This window comes from Lycorma delicatula, chromosome 4 (assembly GCF_047948215.1).
Source record: "Lycorma delicatula isolate Av1 chromosome 4, ASM4794821v1, whole genome shotgun sequence".
Taxonomy (NCBI): domain Eukaryota; kingdom Metazoa; phylum Arthropoda; class Insecta; order Hemiptera; family Fulgoridae; genus Lycorma; species Lycorma delicatula.
Window position 1 is genome coordinate 207,594,551 of NC_134458.1, and position 16,455 is coordinate 207,611,005.

At 27.4% G+C, this 16,455-nt stretch overlaps 1 protein-coding gene across 1 annotated transcript in view; it reads left to right on the forward strand.

The window, feature by feature from the left end:
- The window catches only part of dpy (fibrillin-like protein dumpy), a 705,616-nt gene that overhangs the window by 616,834 nt on the left and 72,327 nt on the right, over window positions 1-16,455 (forward strand). The window contains exons 127-133 of the mRNA XM_075365108.1: window positions 4,162-4,491; window positions 5,732-6,046; window positions 7,539-7,874; window positions 9,432-10,364; window positions 10,932-11,261; window positions 13,663-13,977; window positions 14,805-15,140. Of these exons, the coding sequence (XP_075221223.1) occupies window positions 4,162-4,491; window positions 5,732-6,046; window positions 7,539-7,874; window positions 9,432-10,364; window positions 10,932-11,261; window positions 13,663-13,977; window positions 14,805-15,140 (2,895 nt within the window). The remainder of the gene's footprint in view (window positions 1-4,161; window positions 4,492-5,731; window positions 6,047-7,538; window positions 7,875-9,431; window positions 10,365-10,931; window positions 11,262-13,662; window positions 13,978-14,804; window positions 15,141-16,455) is intronic.

The following is a 16,455-nucleotide window of genomic DNA, read 5'->3' on the forward strand; positions in this document are numbered from 1 at the left end:
CAAATCACCGCATATGTTCCAGCTATGTTTTTTATGATTTATTTTTTCATACTTCCAGATGGTATTAATTCTTCCAAATTAATACCATAAGCAATTGGTATCGAAGGTTATTTGTTACCGTTGTAGAATCGCTTTTAATTTATACTTGGATGAATCTATGAAAAGGCACCAGTCCTCAGGTTTATGAACTTATTCTAAGTGCAACATAAGTTCATCAATATTTGTGCAATAAACCAAATTATTTTCATCAATAAAGTACTGAAAAAGTTATTTTTGTTGACTTTGAAAGTCCAAAATCTTTGTATTTTTTTTAAAGTAAATTCCAACCTTGCAGTCTTGATCCTAACAGTTCAGCTTGATTTTTTCATAAATTTAAATCCCTAACCAAGTCATTTAATTCACTTGTGATATAAGATGTGGGTTATCAGAAGATAGTTCAGAATCAAAATCATTGTTGTCTTCTTCAGTACTGCCTGATTTTTCATCGCTGCTTTCAAAACATATATTTACAGGTGGCTCAGGAACTGGAATAATTTCACTGTGAGGTACAGGCCTGATTGCAGACTGCAATGAAGGATATTTTACAGTACGTTTATATGTTTTAGAAATTCCAGACACACTTGTTAAACAAAAGTAACAATCGGTTTCATGATCCTTTGGTTCAAGCCAAACCATAGGTACACCAAATGGCAAAGCCTTCCGTATACCTTTCAGCCATCCTCTTAAATATACAGAACAATTAGTGCATACTATATGAAGAGCCCACGTCTTATCCTGATCACCAGTTTTACACTGAAAGTACAAATGATATGCTTTTTAATTAAAGGTGTAATGTTTTTTCTATTTGATTTTACGGTAAATTCACTACATGCATAACAAAAGGCATCCACATCATTTACACAATTTTGAGGCATTATGACATTGCACTGTTAACAAACTTAAGACAGCAATAAGACTGAACAAAATCAATTCATTCCTAAATCCATTACTTAATACAAACAACACAGTTGTGTTTTCAGCTACATGTTGACCTGCACAGACATGATTAATCTTATCCATGAAGGCTCACTCTTCAGTATAGATATGATGTCATAATATGTAACTTTGATATGATTTAATTCTTTGTCTAGTATTGTTTATTTATAGCTAACAAATTATGTTAACAAAGTTAAACAATAAAAAATGAGTTAACAAAATACAATATAGGAGCTTAAAATGCTAATTATATGTTGAAAAGTGAAAAAAATCCTTTTATTAAAATTTAAAAATTTTTCAAAAATCGTGGGTGATAGAAAAATTTTGAGTTCATCTTCGTTTTCAGCATAAAAAAACAGATTAAAATGTATCGCATGTTAGGAAACAAAAATTATGTTTATCAGTGTTAATTACTATTAAACCACCTGATATGAATAAAAAGACGTAAAGATACTTACCAAAATGTTGAACTTATGAGAAATATTCTCATTCTCTGCGTAAGTAATTGTAAAATACAAGTGCAAATGAAAATGCTACATTAAAATACCAACCATATTTGTCTTGTCAATGTTTATACCTTTCTATCTCTACCATGGCATCTAATAGAATGAGTTAATATTGATAACTATATACTTGTAGAAATTCAGCCAGCATGTTCAACACTCGTATGATTACATATTAAGTTTAAGCTTAATCCTCTTCTCTGTTGTATGAAATTTCAAAGATAGATAAAACCAATTTGGTTGATATTTTTAATTAAGTATATATTTTATAATTTTTTTTATTTATGTAAAAGATGTGAATATTTCTTGATACCACCATGTTTTTATTAGTGTCCTTACCTCTTTTTATCTGCATGTGGCAGTTTAATAATTCTTGAAATTTGTGTTACTGAGATTTATAAAGTGGCTCGTTTTTTTGATTCTTGTTGGTATTCTATTACTATTGCACTAATAATTTTTATACATGTTACCATTTCATCAGGTTTTTATATAAATGTCATATAATTTTATTTAAAAAATTTTTATTATTTATTCATTTTAGATATAAACAAGTTCGTAATTGATCAGTTAATCTTCCTGCTTTTACATTAGTCGATTTATTTTTTTATTGTTTATTTTTGTTATTAAATACACATTTCTATTTATAACCATTAGTGATTTCCTTGATTTGTGCAAGTGTCTTTTTATTGATTTATTTTATATTTATTCTTATCAATAATGATTGTTATCTATATTCATTTTGTCAAGTACCTTTCATGCTAGTTTGTTAATATTTTTTAGTCAGCCAACTACTTACTCGTGTTCCTTTAAAGTTCTAATTTTATATTACTTCGACATTATAATAAAAATGTTAAGTTTTTAATATATTTAATTTTTAGAGCATTTGTATGTTATTATTTATATTTTGTTTTTCAGTATTTTACTTACTTTTTGGAAACCCTATTTACCAATTATAACGTACTTTGTTGTTCATTGATATTAACTTTTGATTTTTACACCTGTAAGTCAACTTATTAATTTATACGTTCTCTCATTAAAACAATTCTTTACAAAAGACTATACAGTTTAAAACTAAACAATTATATAATTGTTTTTTTAAATAAACAAAGTCGTATTTATTTTAAAATTATAACCCCTCATATAATTTATTTTCCTAAATTAATTTTTGAAATAGTCATACATGAGAACTCAGCCAACATGGCAGAATAGTAGAGTCTGTGTCTAGTTATAACACCTCTCCTCATGATCACGCTTACCTTTTTTTTCATTCTAAAAAAATTAGTCTTTCTTAAATGACTCTTAATTCACATATTAGGCTGTCACAAACGTAAGTAAATAAAACAATTTATTTTGTTAGAATAACATCTCAGCTAAGGAAATTTTTATGAAGTTGGTTAATTTTTACAGTCGGTTTTGTTTTTAATTTACTCATAGATTATAGTCACTAGTTCGTTGTCAAAGAAGCAGCAACCTGGAAAGAGGTCAATTATTTTTCCATCATAAAAAAATCACTGTATTTTTTTAAAATATTTTTATACTGGTTGATGTTTTCCATTATCTCTAGAGTCAATGTGAATATAAATTTCTTTCAATAAATGTACATAAAAGTGCATAACTAATAATAAAGGAGGCATGTCTTCTCTATGTATTACATCAAATTCACTTCAGTCCTCTGCTGCAAAATACTATTTCTAATTTTTTTCAGTTTTGTTATTTTCATTTTCTTTAATGTTAATTTTTAATGATATGTATAATTTCTACTGTACTGTTACTTCTATGAATTTGAAATTCCTATATTTTATTGTTAATATCTTACATATCATCCTATAGAGAGTATTACTACTATTTTTTATGCAAGTTAGATTATTTACTTCCTTTTCCACAAAATTGATTTTTAGTTTTCTTAGATGTTTTTAAATATAATTCTTTGTATCTTTTTCTTAGTCATATATTTATTATTCAATTAATTTATATTATTATCTCATTGATAATTGGTACTATACTTATGTTGAACTTTTAATACTTGAACAGTTTTATACTGTTATGAAAAATGAGATCTGATTTTTGAAAGTGTGTATTAAAATTTCTGTTTATTTGAATTAGTATTACACATTTTATTGGATATTTTAAACACATTTTACTATTCAATTTTTTTTTTTTAGCTATTTATGAGTAAAATAATCTTGTTTGTAATTTTTATTTTGATGATAATTTTTTTTAAATTTATAATGACTTGTCATATTTTTTATTTTATACGTTTTTTATTTTATTTTAACATGTAACAGTTACTTATGCGTAAAATATATATAGTTTCTTTTGAATTTCATTAGCTTATCATCTATAATTTTTGTTTAATTTATTCTGTATTATATAGAGGTAAGTTTTTTTTATTTTCTACTTTAAAAATAATAATTATTTTTATAAACAGTATTATTTAATTTAAACTTATTTATATATATTTTTTTCTTATTTTAAAACTATTGTTTATCAATAAATTCTCTAAATTAAAAGAACCAAAACAACTCAAATGCTTGCTAGTAGTATACTAAATGCTTGCTAATGCTAAGTAAGTTATTGGTTTTTCTTTGAAGTAATATGTAAATAATCTGTTCAATTTTTTCCTGAGCTATTAATTTTAAAGAATTTTTAGTTTTATTTTCTTTTTGTTTTTTCTTTATTACAGCAGCCCCATTGCCACAAGAAAGGCCAACACCATGTATGCCATCACCATGCGGTGCAAATGCAGTTTGTAGAGAACAAAATGGTGCTGGTTCATGTACTTGTTTACCAGATTATATTGGAAATCCATATGAAGGTTGTCGTCCAGAATGTGTTATTAATTCAGATTGTGCATCAAATTTGGCTTGTATTCGTACAAAATGTCAAGATCCTTGCCCTGGTACTTGTGGTCAAAATGCTGATTGTCAAGTTGTTAATCATTTACCATCTTGTACATGTAGGAATGGTTTTACTGGTGACCCTTTCAGAAGTTGTTCACCTATACCACCACCACGTAAGTGTTGAAAATTTTTTTTATGCATATATCAAATTTTTTAATTTAGTTTGTACACATGTATTGTAAAAACTATCTCTCAGAATTTTACATTTTAAAAGACTTCAGGTTATTTACTAAACATCAAGATTCACTCACATCATACCCCATACCAAAAAGAGTGGATGTATCTTCATAATTTTCAGCTGAAATGTAACTAGAGTTTAAACCAAAGTCATAGTAATCTTTTCCAACAAGTTTCATATAACAGTTTTACAGACCCATTTTTAATGGATACATTTTGAAACTACTTGATATGCTTCTGTTTACCAATTGCTATTGGCTGAATTACCAGTTAAAATAAATAACATGGCAGACCAGACTACTTCTCGATCTTTCTAATGATAATGAGTGTTTATTATTTTATTTATTAGTTTATTACCTTCTGTAGTAAATTGAATGACAAGCAACTGGAATAAAATATCAAAATATCTGCTAACGAATTTCAAAACGCAAAAATTTATATTTTATTTATTTACAATACAATATTTTAGTTTAGGAAGAATTAAGGGACCTGGTTTTACTGAATAAGTATTTCAGTCATTACACCAATTGTCCAGTCACTGGATAGAACAAAATGTTCTTGAATAGGTCTTCAGATAGCCAGTACTTACCAGATCAGATCCTCTGCAAGTACCTATTGGAAATAACTTATACTCCACAGAACTCAGAATAGGGATGAGGAAAAAAGAAGAGAAATAATATTTTTTTTTATTCATTTTTTACCAAAATGAATAGTTTTAACTAATCGTAAATCTTTTCCTCAATTTCATATAACAATTTTGATCAAAATACTTAAAATATTTTCTCTGATATTTCTTTATATTATTCCTAATTTTAAATGAAATGTTTGACACATTTGTTATGTATGACAAATAAATTTAGATCTGTAGCTTACATATATATATATATATATATGTGTGTGTGTGTGTGTGTGTGTGTGCACATGCATGTGTTGTATGAGAGTGAGTGAGTAAGTGTTTAGTCATTTATAACCACCAAAGTAGAACATAAAACAAAAGGAATTCTTACTTTATATGACATCTAGAATTGTACACCAATATTAAAATACTTTGGGTTATAGATTGTGCATAAATTATAGTTTTTTCTGTTTTTCTACTTTTTATGAAAATAAGCTACGTAAATATTAGCATACTAGTAATATTTTTTTGTAAATCATATAATTTACTATGGTTTTCAGCCGCACAAGCTCCACCAACTAATCCATGTAATCCATCACCATGTGGACCTAACAGTCAATGTAGAGAAGTTAATGGACAAGGTGTATGTTCATGTTTACCAAATTATATCGGAAGTCCCCCTGGTTGTAGACCTGAATGTGTTGTCAGCTCAGAATGTCCACCAAACAGAGCTTGTATAAATCAGAAATGTACAGACCCATGTCCTGGAACTTGTGGATTGAATGCAAGATGTGAAGTTATAAATCATAGTCCAATATGCAGTTGTCAACAAGGATTTACTGGAGATCCATTCACTAGATGTTACCCATTACCACGTAAGAAGAATTTTTTTTATTTTAAAAATACTATAACTTATTTTTGGTGTTTGAGAAATGATATGTAAAGGTTTTTAGAGCTACTTTGACCAACTGATCGGAAACTTATATTTTGTTTTTATCCTGTTATACTATAAAAAAATAAAATAAATATATGTTTCCTCATTTACGAATTATTAAGAATTTTGTTACATTTAGTTTCCATTTTACATATTTACTGAATTTATTTGGTTTGGTTATCTTTGTTATATGTGGTATTATTAAATTTCATGATGAAAAATTCATTTGTTTACTTAATTTAGAAAATTTTTCATCAGTTGAATACTGAAATTGTTAGTAAAATATAAATAAATAGGATGTTTATTAATAAAATGATGTTCTAACTTTAAATTGTTAGAAAAAATTATATAATTGCATTTTTTTTATAAATATATTTGAAATCAAAATAGTATTGTTGTAGTATTAGTAAAATGTTAAATTTATTAAACTCATAATTCATTTGATAAAATTAAATTCACAGTTGGATACAAGTTGTAAAAATTTTATGGCACTTGTTATTAAAAAGAAATTTCAAATAAATATGTTAGATTTGTTCATTTAATGTGAAATTAAGTTTGATAATATTTTCTTGTGTTAAAAGAAATTCCATAAGGAGTTTTAAGGAAAATAATAGTACGCAGAAAATTTTAACTGGAGAACTATGGGGATAATTCCTACAATAAAATACTAAGAGTTAATTATTTTAATTTTGGTGATTAAAACGTAAAAATTTGCTAGGGAAAACAAAAGTTAGAATATATAGGAAATAATTATCCACATAGGATGTGGAAAGTGTTAACTAAAAGATTAGCGCAATAGAGAGAACATAGCAGTGTATCAAATCAATTAAGTGAGGGGTGGTAAAAAAATTTTAATATAAAATATGTAAAGCAAAAGTTACTGATTTATATGTTAAAAACCTCTTTCTAAATGAATGATGGGATAACATTTTTTTAAAAATCAGTAACATTTGTTCATGTTTGCTTCATTTTACCAGATCATTAAAAAAAGACCTTACTAATTACAGAAATAAAAAGTGGAGCTTTTCAGAAACTAAACTTGTAATTTTAAATAAATATTCAGTTGCAGTTGTAAAAATAATGTCAAGGCAATAGGTATTTTATTAGTGCAAAGATTTATAAATTACTTGACAAAGAATTTGAATTTGAGAATTCCATAAATCATGTATGCTGAGCTGTTGGTATAAATTATCTTATACCAACATATAAAATTATTTTTACTGTGAAATTTTAACACGGTAGAACAAATTGTTAAAATTAACAAACCTAAAAATTCATCTATAGTTATTGATGAAAATAAAATAACCATTTGTAAAGTGTTATGCATTGTTTTTTTCTTCATATTATCTGTTTGTATATAAACATATATTAGAATCACAAGAATAAAGAATTATTTTTTTATTGTTTGTAATATACTGCTTTCTGATTTTCAGCTCCACCTCAAGTACCACAAACACCTGCGTATCAAAATCCATGTGTACCATCACCATGTGGTCCAAATTCACAGTGCAGAGATATCGGAGGATCTCCATCATGTTCATGTCTACCAGAATACACTGGAACACCACCAAACTGTAGACCAGAATGTGTAATCAGTTCTGAATGCCAAAGTAATTTGGCATGTATGAATGAAAAATGTAGAGATCCGTGTCCTGGTTCTTGCGGATCTGGTGCTCAATGTGTTGTTATTAATCATACGCCTATTTGTACCTGTCCAGAAGGATTCACTGGAGATCCGTTCACAAATTGCTTCCCTAAACCACCTCCATGTAAGTTGTCATTATTAAAAATTAATAATTTTTTTGTTGCTATTTATCTGTAACTTATTAATATATTGAAATTTTTAGTTAATATGAATACAATTAACACATTTTATTAGTAGTCTGGATGCAAACTTATAATTTTATGCAGTAAATTACTTGGTAATTTCATTATTACTATAATTATCATTACTTGGTATGAGAATTATATTTTTTAATCATACTTGATTTTTATTTAGCAAATTAAGGACCTTTAGATTATTATTTAAAAAATGATTTACACTGAAAAAAGTATGTGTATAAATTAGATAACAGAGAAATAAAACATAACTTAACAATAATGATTTTTTAGTCTATTAATTTCAATTTTTCATCTTCAGTATTGATTTCTGAAAGTAATTTACATTTAAGAAGTAGTTACATCGTTAATGCAACAACATTATCTTTTAATAATATTATTAAAAAGGGGGGAAGTATAGATGATGTAATTTTTTTCCTTTTTTTATATTAAGTATTGCAATGAAAATACTTAATTTTTTTCTGTAATAATTGAAATTGAAACTGAAATTATTATTGTTCACAAGTTGGGACAGATTGCAACATACATAGAGGAAAGAATTGAAATGGTCAAAGAACTAAAAGAATCTTATTTGGTAAACTCTACTTTATTATTCTATAAGTGATCATTTATTAATATTGATAATCAATGAAGTAGATAGTTTCAAATTTTTTTTGAACCTTAAATTTTAATTTATATTCTGTACATTGAATATATTTTTATTGAACTTATATTTAAAAAAAAAAATACAAAAAAAAATAAATATTATGATTTGAATTTATTGTAATCATAATCCTTTAATTTATTTAATTTTAATCATGTATATGATGAATATATGATGAACATCAGATTATTTTACCAAGAGTTTTTAAAAATACTTATCATATTTATTGTCAAATTAAATTACTTTTTAATGTATTTCAAATATAATACTTAAATTAATTACTTTTTCTATCCATAATCTTACTGCTTCTTACAATTTTTCATTCAGTTCATCCATCATTCTCTGGGTATTCCTTGCTTTCTTTTATTTTCTAAGATCAATAAAGTATTTACTATCCCTTCACTAGTTTTATATATTGCAGGAGTAATCTATGATCTGAAAGTTTACGCTTTGAGATTATTTACGTGGTAATTACATTTAATTTTGCAGTTATATTGTAGTATTAACATTTTTGATGATTAGTTATAATTTTGTACTATAAATTTTGGTACAAATAAATAAATTGTAATTTGGGTATCGAGTGAGCAGGACTGGTTTATGAGAAAAATATATTCGCTAGTTAAATGTATCTAATTAGTTTTAAATAAACAACACTGGACTTTTTTTATCTTTAATATAAATTGCTTGAATGTTATAGTGAAACAGTTTACTTGATCTCTTATACATATTCTCCTTGCCTTAAAGACTTCGTAATCCTAACTACAGTTACAATTAGCTAATAATTTTTAGTAATCATATGTTCATTTAAAATAACTGAATTATACATACTTTTATCTTTTTTCAGCTGCTGAACCTCAACAAGTTAATCCATGTAATCCATCTCCATGTGGACCAAATGCACAGTGTAATAATGGGATATGTACTTGTTTACCGGAATATCAAGGAGACCCATATACTGGCTGCAGACCTGAATGTGTATTGAACACTGACTGTCCACGAGACAAAGCTTGTATACGTAACAAATGTACTGATCCTTGTCCAGGTACATGCGGACAAGACGCTAAATGTGATGTTATCAACCATATTCCAGTTTGTAGTTGCCCAGAAAGAATGTCAGGAAATCCATTTGTACAGTGTCGACCAATGCAAGCACCAGTTGTAACCCAACCATGTAATCCATCACCTTGCGGACCGTTCAGTCAATGTAGAGAAGTAAATGGACAAGCTGTATGTTCTTGTGTACCAGGGTATATCGGCTCACCACCAGCTTGTAGACCAGAGTGTGCTAGTAGTACTGATTGTAATTTAAATCAAGCATGTATGAATCAGAAATGTAGTGATCCATGTCCCGGTACATGTGGTGTTGGAGCACGATGTCAGGTTATAAATCATAATCCGATATGCAGTTGTCCACCAGGAATGACCGGTGACCCATTCATCAGATGTCAGCCAATACCTCCACCACCAGCAGCACCACCAACAAATCCTTGCCAACCAAATCCATGTGGACCAAATTCACAATGCAGAGTAGCTGGAGATAGTCCATCATGTTCTTGTCTACCAGAATTTATTGGTACACCACCAAATTGTAGACCAGAGTGTGCTAGTAACAGTGAATGTCCGAGCCATTTGGCTTGTATCAATCAGAAATGTAGAGATCCATGTCCAGGAACTTGTGGAGCAAATGCAGAATGTAGAGTCGTCAGCCATACACCACAATGCATTTGTATTAGTGGATATACTGGAGATCCATTCACGCAGTGTACTGTTCAACAAGGTATGTCTATTAAATTAATAAGAAGTTTTTGTTACTATTTTGATTTAGTGATTAGCTATTACTTAACAGCCCTGTTGATAGTTTCCTGATGATAAGCTTTTTTATTACATTTTATTGATATATTAAATGAACTCACAATTTGCTGTAGTAGTTTATTGTGAGGTAGCTCATCTCTCTATAACCAGCATTTATGGACTAGGATGTAAAAAAGTTTAATAAAAATTCTAATTCCTTACCTATAGTCACAAAACATTTATTGTTTAATACTTTATTGGATTCCAGTCTATGTTTATATTCCATAAAACTCTTGCCATAGAGTAGGTTGGAGTACATAAAACTTTATCATTCATACTTTTCTACCACATAATTTTTCAGTGTACCTTTAATCTAAAATATTCTTCTGTTACATCATTTCATGTTGTAAAATGTGAAGAGAATACGAGCGATAAAAATTTTATTTTCAGCAGTTCATTTTTCCATTATTTTAGAAATCTATTTGTTTGAATAAGTGAGTAGTTTTAATCAAAGATATATTCAAGAATTATAAATTTCTTGTTTTATTTTCAGCTGCACCACCACCTCAAGAAAGACCAACACCTTGTATACCATCACCATGTGGAAGTAACGCTATATGTAGAGAACAAAATGGTGCAGGATCTTGTACATGTTTACAAGACTATACAGGAAATCCGTATGAAGGATGTCGACCAGAATGTGTATTAAATACTGATTGTCCATCAAACCGAGCTTGTATCAATAATAAATGCCAAGATCCATGTCCTGGAACTTGTGGTCAAAATGCAGATTGTCAAGTTGTCAATCATTTACCATCATGTACTTGCCAAACTGGTTTTACTGGTGATCCATTCAGAAGCTGTTCACTAATACCACCACCTCGTAAGTCTTTTTTTATTTTCTCAGGAAAAATTGTTATACATTCATTAGTTTTGTTTTAAGAAATACATATTAAATTAAGTTTAATCAGAAGTTTAATAAAATAACTAGAGTTGTGATTAAAACAATATTATCTGGTAACATTCATCGTAAATGAACATAAGAAGTATCAAAGCTCAGATGAACATAAGAAGTATCAACCTAGATGTACAACTTTTTTTTATTGTTTGTTTGTTTCTTTTCAAATTTATAACTATTAGGTTAACTGAAACTGAAACATTGGATTAATAAATTCTCTGAGAATGTTGTGCTATTTTTCGTCTGTAGTTACTGCTATATATATCTTCTTCAACTGCAGTATACTGTAGTGTGGTCATTTATTACAGTAGATGCATAATTCATGGCACTTTTATTTACTTTTATTATTGTTATTATATGAACATTTTTATTAAAACTTTTTAATAATCTACTATAATAATTCAGTGTAAGGATCAGTTATTTGTTCTTTTTAAATACACATAATTCTTATTTAATATATATAAACGTATATATGGTTTTATACAAAACATTTTTTTCTTACATTTTCAGTTTTTTCTTGTTATTATTCATTTACTTTATAGTTGACATTAAATTATAATAAATAATTATCATAAATAAATTATCATAATCACCAAAAAAATTTCATTTTAAAATTGTTAGTGATCTCCTTATGACAAAAACATAATGATATAGAAAGAAAATACAAATTCCCAAAAAAACAGTTACCGTGTGAAGGTATTTCTCAAAAAACAACTGTTTACCCCGAATCCAAAAAAAATTGATATTCAAAGAAGCTGAATACTATTGCTACTCTCAAGCTTCTGTAAAACACAGTTCTTTGCTTCAAACGCAGAGGAAAGATACTTAATAAATTAAATCTTGCATAAACTTAAAAAATTACATACTTCACTCACCATGGAGCTGTTTCAATTGCAAAATAATAAAAAGCAAAATAATGTTACTCTAATAGATGTTGCTCTTAACAATCGAGTTGGCTGCTTTTTTGTGTTCTTTCTAAACCAATTTTTTGTTATATTTTGAAATAGCCCTGTGGCTAGTGGTTGTTTGTAATTTTTTCCAAGTTTTTTACAGCTTAATTTATTAAATATTTTTTCTCTACGTTTGAAGACAATTGAGTTTTAGAGAAGTTTTTGAGAGTAGCAAATAGTTTTCAGTTTCTTTATACATGAATTCTTTTCAAATTCAAGGAAAACAGTTGTTTTTTAATGGATGCCTTCATACTGCAAGTGTTTTCAGGGGTTTGTATTATTCACATTTTTTTTTATATCATGTTTTTGTCATAAGGAGATTCATTAATACTTTAACAATTAAAATTGTTTTTTTGGTAGTTGTGATATCAATTATTTTTGTCATAATCTTTCATCACTTTCATCATGATGTATATGATGAAATAAAATAAATAAAAAACAATGATTTTAGATCAGTTTAATAAAACAATCAATACAGTACATAAAAATTAATTTTTTAATTGCAGTTTCTTGATTTTTCCAGAAAAAACACTTACTTCATGTGTGTGTGTTACTTATTAATTTTTATTATTTACTAATGGTAAATATCATATGTATAATTTCCATTTATCACAGTCCAGCTGATTGTAATTCAGCTGTAATTTTACTGTGTTTACTTTTCATCATAATTAATATACAAAAAATATAATTGTCTCCATTATTATTTTTGTTAATAAATAATAATTATTCATCAAATTTTTGATGCAATCCTAATATTTTTTGGACCCTTTTAGCTTGCACTGTCTGACAGAATATAGATTGAAAAATAATGGTTTCACTTTTTTCTTTATTAGAAATAAACAAAACATGTGGTTTTAGCCTGTGCCATGTGACTAAATATAGATAAAACGTAAATTTGCTTGCTGTGGGAGAAGAATAAAAATGGTGATTCTATTTTGCATGATGAGAAATATTAAAACATATCAATTAATGAATATTTAATAGTGAAAATAGCTAGTATATAAAGAAAACTTCATAACAAAACAGTATTACTGGTTATCTAAGTAGTGTATGTTTTTTAGTAAATGAAAAGTCATAACCTTTCATAAGAAGTTTGAATAACTCTTGTTTGTTGTTTTCTTGTGTTTCTTTTCATTTTTTTTTGGTGGAGATACATTAGACTCCCAGACAGGAGTCTTGATGAAATTTGAAGAAAAAGTTTTAAAAAATTAACAAAGAAAATATGTCACACATATAGCTCAAGAATTTTACATGAGGACGCTTAGCATAATTTTTTTTTATGCTAATTAGATTAATTATGAATGCTACAGTAATTGACATGTTGAGGCAGTAATTATTTAATCTTATTAATGATACCATTTGTTCTTTATTTTCAGCTGCACAAGCTCCACCAACAAATCCATGTAATCCATCACCATGTGGACCTAATAGTCAGTGTAGAGAAGTTAATGGGCAAGGTGTTTGTTCATGTTTACCAAACTATATTGGAAGTCCACCTGGTTGCAGACCTGAATGTGTTGTCAGTTCAGAATGCCCAACAAATAGAGCTTGTATAAATCAAAAATGTGCAGATCCATGTCCTGGAACTTGTGGATTAAATGCTCAATGCCAAGTTATTAATCATAGTCCAATTTGCAGTTGTCAACAAGGGTTTACTGGGGATCCATTCACCAGATGTTTTGCTATTCCACGTAAGTGTACTATTATCTTAATTTAATATGAATGTTAATATTTTTAATAATTAGAAGGTTTAAAATAGTTTGATGTTTTATATTTTTTTGTTAGAAAATATTAGTATTGTCAACTGTTTTGGCAGCCATTAAATTCTGACAGCAACATAGGCATGTAACCAAAATAAATTATTTTTATGATTCACTTTTTTTAAGATTCAGGTGGATTGTAGCATAATAGTTTATTAATTGAAATAGTAGTATTTTTACTTCTCATCTTTGTATTTTTTAATATATTCTTCCTACAACATTCGAAGTATTGTAGTACAAACAAATTACAATGGCTCTGCTTTCTTATTTCAGAACCCCTTCTTAGAATCATAAAACACAAGTAAAAAAATCAAACTGTGGTTTTAATTGATATTTTCTTTCCATCATGATATTGATTGTAACTGTTGTGTAAGAGTTTTATATAAAAAAATAAAAAACAGAATCATGTTAGGTTTATAAGTTTTGCTTACAAAACTAGTCGATGATGAAGTAAAAAAAAAAAAATTTGTAGAACACTGAGAAAGGCTTGTTTCATGTCTTACAATCACATAAACTTAACTGAGAAGATAATTTTAGTACTTGCTATATCTCTCTTTTATTTAACAAAGTGTGTTAAATTTACAGATTGGAAACAAATCAGTGTCGGTACTGTTAGATTTATGAATTTTATTCTGTTATTAGATTATTTGGGAATTTAATTATATGTATATGACTGTTAAATATACATGTTTGATTGTTCTTGATTAAAATTATCTTTATAAAATTTCTATTATGTATTTTTTTTTATCCATTTACAGCACCTCCTCCACCACCGGCAGCACCAGTTGTTGTAAATCCATGTGTACCATCACCATGCGGTCCAAATTCACAATGCAGAGATATTGGAGGATCTCCATCTTGTTCATGTCTACCTGAATATACTGGCAGCCCACCAAACTGTAGACCAGAATGTACAATAAACGCTGAATGTGCTAGCAATTTGGCTTGTATAAGGGAAAAATGTAGAGATCCATGTCCAGGATCATGCGGTTCTAATGCTCAGTGTAATGTGATCAATCATACACCAATATGTACTTGTCCTGAAGGAATGACTGGAGATCCATTTACAAACTGCTTCCCGAAACCACCACCAAGTATGTATTTGTATATTTACATTATGGTTATATTCAATGTACTTTTTATTTCAGAGCCATCAGTCATTCACGTGTTTTGATGCTATTTTTCATTACTTTTGTTCTATGTTAATCTTTTTTTAACCTTAACGTTTGTACTTCAGCCTAAATCCTCAATTATCTGTTTTGTAGGTTCCAGTGTTTATCTTCCTCTACAGTTATTAATTTTTAAATATCTTTCTTCTTATTTTAGTGATATTAACTAAACTTGATTGTGTTAATACATTGTAACACAATCTGGTTAGTTAAAAAAAAACCAATCTGGTTTATTTCCTTAAATATTAAACACACATTATGTGTCTACTTTATCTAAGTATTGATTTTTATCCACTGAATCCTTATTATTAAGATCAGCTGTCTAGTATTTGATGTTAACCTAAACTTATTTGTTATAAACCTCAAAGTAAAATAAGATTGTGTTTAAAATGATAAATTAGGTTCACCTATTTAATTCCATGGTACTACCTCGTTTTTTATTATTTTTTGAGTTTTCTGTGTATGTGATATATTATTCATTGCTTTTTACTTTTTCTTATTTTTACAGTTTAACAGTTATTATTATATATTTATTTAGTCTGTGGTTAAAGCTAAATTCCCATATCAACAAAAGTATGTATTTATATTTAGCGATGCACATATACTTAGTATGAACACAAGTGTGTGTGTATTGTTTTTACAGAATATACTGAACACTAATCACATAGCATGTAAATTCTTTTATATAGAGTCTGTACTCAATGTATTTACTAATTTAGTTTCTTGTAGCGATTTGAAATCTTCTTCATTGTGATCTCTTTGATTATTCCTTCTAGATCCTTTACCTTTTAAAACATATTCATAAATAATCTACTTTGTCTTCTTCAATAAAAATCATCTTTATACTCTTCTTTTGTTCATTTTAAGAACTTTTATCATTCATAAATTTGCATATGAAATATTTGTTTCTAAGTTTCAAATTCTTTTGAATATTGACATATGTAGCTTCACATATTTATATCCCCTTGTCGTATTAATATCCTAAAATTTATAACTTTATTTAATATTATAAACTTATGTATAACAAATAATTATAACCCTAAATTATATAATTTAAAATAATTAGACCAGTTTGTGAAATATTCAGCAATGTTTAGATTATCAATAAATGTGTAAAACTGAATAATATAACATAATATATTAACGGTCATTAAATTATAGTTAAAAGTCGTTTCGTAGTTAGATAAATTTAGTTTTCGACTATATGTTTAGCAAAAAATATAACAAAATTGAACAGTTT